Below are 13,069 nucleotides of genomic sequence, written 5' to 3' on the forward strand. Positions count from 1 at the left end.
TACGCACTGCGATGTGGCATGCACACAGCTGCTTAGCAGGAACGCTAGTGAGCGTGCGCACAATGCTTGTGCATGCCAGAAGCGGTGGGCAGAGCGCTACACTGACTCCGCTGCAGAGCCACTTGAGTAGAGCGTCATGGTGCATGGCTTCGTCGTTTTTGCAGCCAAACGCGCTGCGCGTCCGCGTCACTCGCGTCTGCAAACACCAAACTCTCCGCGTGTGGGCTACGCTTGCGCTCTTCATACCGTGACGACAATGGCAGCGTGAATGCGCCTCGAGTATCCGTATTTTTCTGTGGGAATAACAGACATTCTTTTCTTTGAACGTATAACTTTTTTTGATAATTTATATATTAAAAGTTATTATAGTAGCAAAATTGGCCTCCCGCAACGGTATTTAGCACTGTGTATAGTCGTGCTCCAGTCGACCATCCTTCGTACTGGTGTCGCTGGCTGTTGGCTTTGAACCAGATTTGAGCCCCAATTTCGCGACCCATGTGAATCAACCTTGCTTGTTAGAGGACTGCAGTGCTGCTATCAGTCCGCTGTCCTTAAACAGGTCGCTTCGTATTGTGTTGAAGTGCATTTTACAGATTTGTTCTATGCATGGGATTTCTTCTATGCCATATAGTGTAACGATTCTTTTCGTTTTCCAGTTTGTTTGCCATTTGCGTTCGCTCGAATGAAGCTGTGCCACTGTTATCGTCGGGATGTACCACGCGATGGGACAGATGAAAAGGAATGTATAGTATCGGATGAAAAGAATCCCTACAAAATGCGGTCCATAGGGCCGTGTTTTGATTACGATTCTTTTCATTTTCAATTCTTCGTGCCAATCTTCATTGGAGCTTATTTGTCCAAACTGATAGCGCGCGCAGTGCACCAATGTATTTTTTTTATTCATCCTAACACAGTCATTCGCATGTGTACGGCCAGTGTACTCAGCAGTTTTTAGTGCTAACGTTTTATGATTTTGAAATCTACAGCTGAAGCTCCGAAATAAAAACTTGCAATGTTGTGTCCCATCAACATAGTACATAAACTTTCGCGCTCATCACACGCAAATTAAGTAACGAGACATGAGGCTGTTATAGCTGCTACTATCCTTTTTATTTAGCCTCTAAAGGAAGGAAAGAGACGAGAAAGAAAGGTCCTGATGTTGACCAGAATAACTTGTGGTTTGATGCCCTGCACTGAATGAGGGGAAAAAAAAGCACCGGAAGGTCACTAGCTCAGGATGTACCAAAACAACTGCACCTCTGCATCATGGCTTGTGGCATTCGTTGACTGCTTCTGGGAAACCGCCATGGTTGCTCAGTGGCTATGGTGTTGGGCTGCTGAGCAAGAGGTCGCGGGATCGAATCCCGGCCATGGTGGCCGCATTTCGGTGGGTGCGTAATTGCGAAAACACCCGTGTACTTAGATTTTAGTGCACGTTAAAGAACCCCAGGTGGTAGAAATTTCTGGAGTCCCCCACTACGGCGTGCCTCATAATCAGATCGTTGTTTTGGCACGTAAAACCCCATAATTTTTTTGGACTGCTTCTGGGATGGCCATGAGTAATTATTGTCGCCGCTACTTGTCCTGCAAACATGAACAAACGGTTCTCTAATTAAACAAAGCGTTTTATAAAGTCTGTATTGCTAGCCACAGTGCCCTATTCTCTTTGGCTCGTTTTATGCAAAATGTTGTGTGCAACGAATTTAAAGGGTCACGACACGACAGCCATGGGAATGAGCTGGGCCCTGTATCTTATTGGACTCTACTCGGAGCACCAAGAACTCATACACCAAGAGCTGGACGCAATATTTGGCGCCAACCAGACCCGGCCCATCACTTCGGAAGACTTGAAGCAAATGAAGTACATGGAGTGCTGTCTAAAGGTGAGAAGGATTGTTAAATTGTCATACATTCAGTTAGCACTGCATTCTCTTGATGGCTTGTGTATCATTGATTGTACATGAGAAGCAGTCGTTCTGCAGCCCAGAATGCAGTGCTCCGGGCTCAGCACCGTGGTGCGCAGAAGACATTGTATATTGGACGTATGCGTCCACTGTCTGGTTTCATGAATCATTTGAGAAGTGAAGGCTCAGTCTTCGATTAATTGACCTTGATTGCAAGCTTTTGAGATTTCCGCAATATTCAACTAAATGACAATAAATAAATGCATTCCGCGCAGGATTGCGCAGGTGACAGACGATGCAGCCTTCAATTCAAAAGCACGTACGGGAGTGATGCCGAAAGTAAAGCATGCTGGAAGGTGTAAATTATACGTACTCTCCGATTATGTGGCCTAGATCTCGAATGTGTTCACATTCAGTCTACGAATGTGACAGCACTGAAAGTAGAATTTTACGTCAAGATTGGCGTTATTAGCTGTAATGTAAACTCGCCTATGGAAGGGGTGGGCTTGGGGTTTAACTTGAAGTTAACAAGAGAGAGGAAGAGGTCTGGTAGCAGAACATCATCCATTTCGGTGATTCCGCTCTGGGTTAAGGGGATCAGAAGAACAGAATCAGAAGATCAGAAGATGCGTGTGTATGTGTATGAGAGAGAGAGGGAGAGATAGAGAGAGAGAAAGAAGGAAGAACATGGAAGTTAACCAGACGCAGGTCCCGTTTGCTACTCTGCACTGCGGGAAGGGGATGTAGTGGTGAAAAGAGAGCGAGAGAGGAGAGAGAGGGCGCACAGTTTCGCGCACCTTTGAGGTACGCACTAAGTATACAAACGAGAAAAAAGAATCATGTGGACATCCTATGCGCTAAAGACATCTGATTTTGTGGGCTTGAAGAGGAACGGGCTTGTTTTGTTTTTTCCCCCCACCTCTACGAGTAATGAAACTCAGTCTATAATTGCGCTATCTGCGACAAACGATTTGTAAAAAAATTGTGTAGTCTTTTAAAAAGGAGAAAGAAGAAACACCCTGTAACTAAGAGGGCCAGTGGGACCTTGTCACGTATGTTGCAAAGTTCTTGATGATGCTACTTATTAACAGTCGCTTTAGAGGCATTTTCTGCCTTCAAAAAACATATATTCTCTAAAGATTTGTTGTAATTGAGCTGAAGGGTGCAGTTCTCGGTATTCCAACATTTGCTAAATCAGAGTGCATGCACTGCTGATAAGTAAAAATCTGTTCACTGCTGTGTAGAGCACATGAGCTTGTTCCGCTTTTCCACAGGCATCGAGGCCCTTTAGCTCCTATGCACAACAGAGTTTAGGGGACCACGAGAGCGCGCGGCCAGGCTCCATGAAGTGCTATTGTAGCCAGCGTGGCCGCGCATCGAAGCAAGCCTGCGCATGTACAGTGATACTTGACAGCGTGGCCTCGTGTCGTCTGCTGCATTTAGTATTCGGAAAGCCTCTGTTGCTCTCAAAAGAATGTCTCTTCAGTAGCGCATCGCTGTCATGGAGAATTGAGCCTCGTGTTTGTGTGCAGAATGTAAAAGGCAGGCGGTTTCACCAGCTTAGGCCTTAATGAACTACATAGACGCCATTGAAGTTTTCCAACGCGGAAAAACAATTTGTCGCCTCTTGTTACCTCCAGCTGTTCAAGAAAGGAACCAAATCCTTTTCCTCAACAGAGAACAGTTTGCTGAAATCAATGCGGTTCATTCACCGCCGGGGGAAACAGCCAGCCGTTTACATGCGGTGCGCAAACACAAGGCTGGTCTCACGGCTCCGACTTTGCTCCACTGTCTGGTTTCATGAATCATTTGAGAAGTGAAGGCTCAGTCTTCGTATTGCTGCGCTCGCAGCAATACTGCGAGCGCAGTTAGATTGGTTCGATTCAGCACATGCAGCTTTGGCGCACCCGAGCAATGCAGAAGACGACACGAAGCTGCCCTGGCGTTCCGCATAGCGCAGCCTCACGCTCGCGTGTTCTATGCTTCTCAATGTACGCGAGCAACGATTGGCAGCGGCTGCTTGGTTGAAATAGCGGTCTCGTCCATACAAGGTGGCGTTGGAGTGTGCACGTTGTTGACCGTAGTAGTGATGTTACTTGCAGTTACTTTATTAACAAAACGTTGTTTTATGCATTGAAGCACAAAAGTAACCGGAACGCCAATGCATCTCTCCGCAAAGTTCGGGAATTAATATCTCGAAGCTGGTGTCATCCTCGCAATTCGTTCCAAGTGAATCCGCCATGCGAACTCCGCAGCTAGAATTTGTAAATTCCAGCATGGGCCATAAGTTAATGAGTTAAACACTTAAGTAATGTATTTTTGTTCAATAGTTGATTATGTTTTTCGATTTTTTGTGCAAGTAATGTCCGCTTCTTCTAGTAGACTAGCTCATGAACTAGAATTGTGCTATCTAACATATGCAACCTTCAAAAATATTTGAAAGAGTTTGCTGAAACACCCGGTATATAATCGTATCTAGCTACGACAAAATGCGCGTTGCGCATGTGCACAACCTAACTATTCGCTTTCAGCACCTGAAGATTGATCTAAGATAATTTTGTCTTTATGAGGTAGTACAAGAAGTGTAAATTTTAACAGTCAGGAGAAATAAAATTGAGTGCGTGAAACTACTGGAGCAGAAATTATTCACAGACTCTACACGCACAGTGCATCGGCTCAACCTCTGTGCCATCTAAAAAAGAAATGAAGTTCTTTAGGTCAAGCTTCAAGTGCTAAAATTCAGAAAAAAATATGCCAGCACTACCTTTAAACCCATGCTTGCTGATAGACGATGCTTCCGTGGTAGTTACAACCTTAAAATCACGTTTGAAATCGCTGCCTCGACCTTTCTTTGCCATGCTGGTCTACCGGATCGCATTTGACGAGATTTGAGCGTCTGTTATACACCTACATAAAGGTCGAGCGCAGTTGAACATTTAAAACAAACTTTGATCACTCTGAGTGCGTTAAAATAAAGTAAACATTCAAAACGTTCACTTTTTCACCCAGTCAGAATGCGGTGCTGTCTCTAGGGGTAGCGGGAGTGACAGTGGCCGTCCCGCGTGTTTCGTCCCGAGATTTCAGACTCCGATGTCTTCCTGCTGGTTTAGAATACATCACTTAACAACTCGGAGTGACGTCGCTGTCGCACTTGCAGGGACCGAGCGGAGGGAGCGCTAATTTTCTCTCACATGCAGTCTTTAGTCTGCGGGGCTTCAGTGAAGCGAAAAAAAAAAAACACCTGAATGGAAGGCCAGTTTTATTACCTGAAAATAAAGTCCGGCTGCGCATTGGTGCAATGCGTGCAGAACAAATACCTACGCGTCATTTTTTTTTCATTTGAACAATAAATGCATCATTATGGACAGTTTGAGTGTTTTACATTTCCTCGCTTCAATGTAGGCCTATCTTCAATCGGGCCAATTGATTCGAAATTTTAAGGATATCAAGCTACCCAGACTTTTTTTTGCGAGTGTTTTGTCTTTCCTTCCAGGAGTCTCAGCGATTGTATCCATCAGTTCCATTCATCACTCGAAAGTGCGAGCAAGACGTCATAATCGGTAAGTTTTGTTCTTTTTTTCACTTTGCCTCCAAGCAGAAAGCTTTAGTCCTTTATTACAGGTTACCGTGGGCCTATAGAATATAAATACAGCTCATGTCGCAAAGAAACGAACAGGGAAGTTACATTTATGTTCCCTTAAAAATATACTGTCTGATCGTAGTTACATCAGGGTCAGCAAGGTCAGTTTACTTGAGGAAAGACCGTTTACGGATATAAAAAAATGAAAGACACAAAAATAAAAAAAAACATGACATGACATTACATGACAGTACATGAAACTATAAGCGAGCGCGACTCTCTTCCCTCATGAAAATCGCAAGAAACACCAACTGACCGCTTAATGTTCTAAAAAAGCGAACTTCATTTAGACGTGATTTTGTAGTTGCTGCATCAAGACCTGCGCGCGGAACTATGGTAGTCCGAGCAACCTCGAAAGCATTTGCTTACTTCATCGAGTGTAAAAAAAAACACATATAATCGAATTATAATCAGGAAATGTTTGTAATATATGCAAGGCAACTTTTTATTCAAATGTCTGAGCATTTACACTAATGAAACGTTACGTTTCAATGCATGGGAATTATAGTACGTTTAAAATCGGCTGGATTACGCAAAGTAGTTTACACGTGTCATGCTTAGGTCGACAACGCATAAATATATGTTTTACTGCGAATGATAACTGTGTGACCGGGAAATGGGCTGATCGTGTTCGCTCTTTATGCCTACGTTCAGAAGTGGCGTAAAGAAAATTACGTGGTGTGGCGTAAAGAAAAATACCCTAACCGACCTGGCAGTGGACAAACGATCGGGCATTTCCCAGCCGAGCATTCTAAGCGCTTCGCTATAGGAGCTTCACGCCGCATCGGGGACTGGCAGATGCTCTCCGTATGGCTAATTTCGTGCACTTTACCACAGTGCCGGATCGCGCTCACAGCAATAATCGAGAAGCGGTGCCTGCGACATTGCCGCACGTCTAAGAGCACCGCCGGCGCTCTTCCTTCACGCCACCGGCCTGCTACACGTGCGTATACGCGCGATTCGCAGATTCGCGACCCAAATGTGCAAAAATACTGTATGAACAAGGAGCAAATGCAAACTGAGGACAGGGGATATCAGGGAGGACTCGCTTGCGGCGGGTGTCTTGCATCTCCGACATGCAAATTGACGTCGCTGAGGACGGGACTCGTCTGCCTGCTGCCGCGTGCAAGCAGTGTATGGTTCTTCTGATTGCGAGACAACCTCTCAGTCTTTTTCGTGGAGTTTTCAGGAGTTCTTCAGGTGACACTGGAGTTCTCTCAACGTTTACCAGAGTGCTGGGTGTTTTCTTCTTTTTTCAGGATCACGCAGGATTTTCAAAGTGTATGTAAAAGGTTTCACAGGGAGATGGAAGTTTTTTGTTTTTTAATACTTGATATTTAGGAGATGTTGGCGCTCTTGTCAGGGCTCATGACGAAAACATGCCTCCTTGTTGAAACGCTGGCTCCGGCCTGCAGTTTCCATTGCTCCCATACTGTTGATCCGTTGGCAGTAATAATGAAAAGGAAATCAGTCACTACGTTCTAGAATTTCTTCTTTATTTGGTGAAACTTAGTTTGGCTAAAGTAGCCTATCAGACGTAGGTTTTTTAATTTATTATAGAAATGTCAGCATCAGATAGCTTCGGCTACTCATCGCATATTTTCACTGTAAAAGGGATGTAAGTGCTGGTAGCAAGCTTCAGTGACCAAGTAGCATTAATGTAGTTGCACAAAAAACAGTAATTAACAAAAACACGGCAAATTTCAAGCACAGAAGCAAGTTGAAGGCCGTATCTCCAGAAATACAATTACCATCCTTCCAGGCGTATGCTATTTGCTGGTGTCTATGTTAACGTTTATAAAACGAAAGCTCTATAAACGTTGTTCAGGACGTTCCTATCTACAATGCTTGTAATGTCTTTTAATGCTAATCTTGAGATGAGTGCACTAATTTGACGTGGCAAATCAGTTCTGTGGAATGGCGAAAGGTGGAGAAAGTTTCGTGAGAGGTAAAGTTGTCACTTACAAGAAGGTAGCACGAAGCTATATATAGAACACCGGTCTCTCAGAAAGAGTCTCGCAGTTGAAAACTTCCTCCAGGTCCGGGGATCGAACCCGTGACTAAGCCCTTTTTTGGCGGTCGCTCTGCCAACTGAGTTAACAATGGTGGCTAGCAGACCGCAGAGCGAGGTCAAGCGGGGGAAAGGGGGTCCTGGCACTCCCAGCAGATCACGTGACCTGCAACACTCGGCGTACGGGACGCACGTACTGTCGGCTGCGCAGGATCAGACAACAGCCGCTAAAAGTACACCTCCATTCATCTAGAGGACGTTGGCCAAGCACGCTGAGGGTCCTGGTCCGCTCGGGACGCGCATGGGCCGTCGCATCCGGGATATCATGGCCGATTGTCTCGATTGTTCTCACCTCGATTGTCCGTATTATTGCTATCGCAATAAAGAAGTCGCACTTTCGCCCGAAAGGCGAAGCATTCTTGCGATAGCAAACTAGTAGAGAGCTACACGAAGTAAGGATAGTAGTTTTATCGGCCGTATAAACTTGTAAACATAGGCATACCAACTAAATTACCAAGCATGGTGTGACGCGCGCATAAGCAAACATGAACGCAGCTCACTCGATGACCGCGGAAACTCGCTCTCAAAACGCTGTAGGAGTAAGCACGGCTGCAGCAGCGAGCGAATTGACCTTCGTCATGCCGCTCGCATCAACGCGAACTAAGCCGCGAAAACACAGCGCAGGAAGGAAGGACTCTGCCCCCGCCTCCTCCCTCCCTACCCTCCCCCCGGAGCCTTGCGGAGCCTTGCAGCTTGGCGGGCGCGTGCAGTCGCTCGGGCGGCGTGGAGTAAAACGCCCTCCAACTCCCTACCCTCCCTCCGGAGCGTTGCGCGTGATCTGGAAGACGGCGCACCTCCTTCCCGCTTAACGCCCTTGCGTGCGCGAGATTGAGCCGCGATCGCCGGCTGATACTCGCACGCTTTCACTCGCACATAGACCATACGGCGCGCGGTGACGATTTTATCGCCCGTTGAATTTCTACGGAACCTCACGGCGACGACGACAGCGACGGCAGAAATGCGCCTGTGGTGTCCATATAATTTCTATCGCAATAATAGCTTAGCATATATATACTTGCGACACGTAATGCCTTACCACCATGCGTGGTCTTGAGTACACATGTGCCGGCTGATCCGCCACCAGTTGCTCGGACAACACCCTAATAAGCGAATTTCAGCAAGTTCATCGCTTTCTCCACGCGTTCGTTGGCGTGGTTTACCTCGCCGCCTTGGAGCTATGTTACTGAAGCTTCCTGTAGGGTGTTTCATGGTGGTTGAGTGGCTGCACCGACAATTGGGCTCAGTGCATCCGCTGCTTCCTGAGGTGCAACAGAAACACTTAGTCATTTAATATGGAACTGTCCCTCCTACAGTACGCTCCGGATTGCACTTAGCAGAGACTACCATTCACTTGGCTTAACATGTGCTATAATGGATGACATGACATTTCCCGCTCGTCGCGCGTCAAAACATGACCAAGCACAAAGAACCTTTTTGTGAATTTTTAAGGCTACAAATGTAGACTCCCGCTTATAGCTTGACATAATGCGCTAATCGTCTTGAAACTGCAGCGCGCACACAAGAAACGAGGACACAAGGCAAAGATAACACACAGGCGCTATGTGTTGTCTTGTGTCCCTGTGTGCGCTGCAGTTTCAAGAGGAACAGCTACCAACTCGCCCAAATTTCAGTACCTTTATAATGAGCTAATGTTGTGCTAATTTGTGGACCATTTAAAGATGCCAAGTGCCGCCCCATGAGTGCGCGCCCAACGTGCATGTTTTATTCTTGTGGTTGTGCCTCACTTTATTTTAACCTCTTTTTGTTCACTCACCATGTCCCTCCCACTTACTTTGTCCTGTTCACTCACTATTACTTTTCTATGTACATTTTGTCTTTTAGAGCTGGCAGGTATTGTGCCCCTCCTCGTGGCAGTTGCCAGCTAGCTCTCTTTCTGCTGTTTACAATTGTATTATGTATGCATACTTAATAATAATAATAATAATAATAATAATAATAATAATAATAATAATAATAATAATAATAATAATAATAATAATAATAATAATAATAATAATAATAATAATAATAATAATAATGCGCCATGGAAGCTGATGTGTGCTCATGTAACTTTGCCAGGACTCATAGCTCGATGCTGAAGCATTCCAATAATTATTATAATTATGAAGTTTTACGGGCCAAAACCACGATCTGATTATGAGACACGCCGTAGTGGGGGACCTCGAATTAATTTTGACCACCTGTGGTTCCTTAACGTGTACATAAATCAAAGTACACGACTTTTCTTGTGTTCTTCTCCCCTCAAACTGTGGTCGCCGCGGCCGGGATCGAACCCGCGACTGCGAGCTCCAAAGCGCAACGCCATAGCCTTTAGTATACCACGGCGGGCAATTCTAATTACTTCATTTCAAGTTAGATGACAGGAATTCGCAGACTCATGTAGTCCCACCTTCTTTCACAGCTGGCCGAAAGCTGCCGAAAGGCGCGGACATCCAAGTTGGCATTTACAACCTGCATCGCGACCCAGAAGTATTCCCCAAACCAGAAGAATTCATTCCAGATAGGTTTCTTCCTGAAAACGTGACAGGGAGACACCCTTTTGCTTTCGTTCCTTTTTCTGCTGGCCCGAGAAACTGCATTGGTGAGTCTGTGCCTTATTGATGCGCTTCGATTTAATCATTTGCGCAGTTGTAGGTGTAGATGTAGATGAGATTCAATCCTGCTACTGTCCTGAAACTACTTTAATTATTGGGTGGCTGGCTCCTTTTTTTTAACATTCCAGAACTGAAATATGATTTACAGTGCGTACTGGCATGCACATCTGCCAAGTGAGCTAGATGAAATAATTGTTTGAAATATTTACCGGCAAATTCGATAAATAAATATAAAGGTAGGTCGCTAGGCCAAGGCTGCCACTCAAAAGTGTGCCGTTCCATAGAACCTCTATTTGCTCTAGTGAAACAAGAGAGAGAAGAAACCGAGTGGGAGGCCAAAGGCGTTTGATTTTGGCCTGCTTATTGGCATGGAGAAAAGTAAAGGGGAAGAAACAAACAGACACGTATAATGACACCATCGGGGAGGCGTCGGCACAAATTGTGAGCTAGCTTTTTTGCAAGTTTGCTATCGACTGGGGAATGACAAGTCACTTTAAGAGCAGTCAGATTGAGTAGATGCACCATTATACCACAATCCAGAGCGAAAACAATGATGCACAACGTTGTCGGGCACATCCTGTAGGAGGAGTGGTGAAATAAATAACATACACACACGGTGTGTTGAAGAAACGAGCACTTCGTGCTTACACCTTCTTTTGAATACAATATCGATCAATTAACATTTCTTTGCATCTACACTGTGACGATGGTGGCAATGATGATTACGATAACCTCAAACCATGTCGCAAAACCACCAAGGGTGATTGGCCAAGACTCGAGTAGCGCGCGCAAAAAGGCTCTAATTGAATGTACTTTTAAAGGTATATAGTATATGATACGAAGAATTTAATTGTTTATTGCTTTGCCCAAAAACTGCGTACTAGCGAGGGCAGAAAATAAGGAGTATTATTGAACAATCAGGCGCAGATTATATAGTTTCTGCGTTTTAATTAAAGGAACAACAGAAACCACCCTGATGAGATAGAGAAAGGAACAAACAAAAGAACAAAAACATTAACATTTCAGTCGGCGGGAGTCATATAGGAAGTTTTCTATGGCATTACATGCTTTCCTGTTTGTTCTCTTAAAACCTTCGCCCCGGCAGCTTCTATATTTTGTTGTTTCGAATGATAGTGTCGCATTAGCTCTCTAAATATAGCTGTGGTTGATAACATGCGGTTGAAGGAACGGGTTTCCCAACATAAAGGCCCCCAGTTCCAATTTTGTGAACGCCACGAAGTTCAAATGCATTGCATTTCTCCTCCTAGGTAATAATTAATGACCATCCTATCACATGTGTAAAATTTAACCCATGCTTAATCAGGCTATTCTACGCATAATTTTCAGGAATGTTGTACCACAAGTTGACATAACTGAATGCCGACAGGAATGTAGGCTGATGCTGGCATGGGTTCACAAGGAGGGGTAAAATACATAATGTGGGAAAATACTAAGGATTCTGCGATGTGGCTATGAACATCATTGTATTACTGTTGCCGGCCGGTGTACATTGCCCTAAACTCTTTTAAGGATTTGTTCGAAGTACCTAGGACATTTGTATGTGAAACCAATGACTTCTGCTAATGCCGCCCAAGCAGATCAATCAGTTTCTGCCAACCTGCACAAGAAAGCTTGTTACCGGGACGGCCAAGGATTGACGCGTCTTCTTATTGGACTTTTTCTATTCTTCTTACAACGATATCGATGCTTACAACATCATTTCAAAACGTTTGCCTTACGATTGTTGTGTACTTTTTTCCCCTAGGTCAACGTTTCGCTATGATGGAAGAAAAAGTCGTCATTGCTAACATCCTTCGAAACTACAAGCTCGTTTCTCTGCATCATCGAGACAAAATTCGTGTCAATGCAGAGCTCGTCTTGAGACCAAAGAGTGGTCTTTATGTGAAATTCATTCCGAGGGAGCCTGCAAAATTGAAATGAGAGTATTCAGCGACGATTCTTTGCTCAGTAGGATTCAGGCGTTCAATAAAGCACGTTTACATACGCACCGAATAAATGAAACAGAAGACAGGAACTGTTACCTCGCTTATATCTGCAGCTCATTGTCATTTCAATAAATAAAAAGCTCAAAGGTCATATAACATAAAACTATTACATTGTGATTTTATTCCAATCACCTCACGTCAAGTTCCCGTAACCGTCGGCACAAGCATCGGGCGGTGACCCGCAGCGTTGTTTGAACAGCCCAGTAAACGCTCTCCTTGTTTGTACGAGGTGAGCTTTGTTTGTTTTGAAAGTATTAGCATTGTCTGCCTTGACAGGTACTTCTTGTCTATGTGGCTGACAAGAGGCGAGGAGTGCGCAGAAGAGAAAGGGTTTCGATGGGTCCGATCTGCTGCAGTGAAGGTAGATAACCGGTAGAGATGGGTCGCTCAGGAGCGAGCCGGATCTTGTGAGCGGCTCTTTTTAAAGAGCGAGTGAGCGGTCGTTCAGTAAAAATGAGCGGCGGTTCTTTTGAAGAAAGGGAGCCGGTTCTCTCGCGTTCAGAGAGCCGTGCCGATGCGTTCCGTCAGAGCCGGGTCTTCTTCTGGGTGCGACTTCCGCGCCATCTATTAGCGGTACGAGAAAGGAACTGCCCTCCCGCCCTTCCTCGCAAGAGTCGCCTTCACCTCCTCGCCTTCGGCTGAAGAACGAAAGAACCGCCGCTCACTTACTGAACCACGGCTCCCTCGCTCTTCAAAAGAGCGGCTCAAAAGATCCGGCTCGCTCCTGAGCGCTCAGGAGCCAGCCGCTCTTTTCGCCACGGCTCCCTCGCTCTTCAAAAGATCCGGCTCGCTCCTGAGCGCTCACGAGCCAGCCGCTCTTTTCGCCTCGGCTC

General features: G+C 45.4%; 1 protein-coding gene across 1 annotated transcript in view; it reads left to right on the forward strand.

The window, feature by feature from the left end:
* Window positions 1-12,345, forward strand: part of LOC119436671 (cytochrome P450 4c3-like) — a 32,400-nt gene extending 20,055 nt beyond the window's left edge. Inside the window, exons 8-11 of the mRNA XM_037703629.2 lie at window positions 1,710-1,883; window positions 5,398-5,464; window positions 10,038-10,217; window positions 11,996-12,345. Coding sequence (XP_037559557.1) covers window positions 1,710-1,883; window positions 5,398-5,464; window positions 10,038-10,217; window positions 11,996-12,171 — 597 coding nt within the window. The 3' untranslated portion in view covers window positions 12,172-12,345. The remainder of the gene's footprint in view (window positions 1-1,709; window positions 1,884-5,397; window positions 5,465-10,037; window positions 10,218-11,995) is intronic.
* The last annotated feature ends 724 nt before the right edge of the window (window positions 12,346-13,069 follow it).

The sequence above is a fragment of the Dermacentor silvarum genome, chromosome 1 (assembly GCF_013339745.2).
Source record: "Dermacentor silvarum isolate Dsil-2018 chromosome 1, BIME_Dsil_1.4, whole genome shotgun sequence".
In the NCBI taxonomy this organism is placed as follows: domain Eukaryota; kingdom Metazoa; phylum Arthropoda; class Arachnida; order Ixodida; family Ixodidae; genus Dermacentor; species Dermacentor silvarum.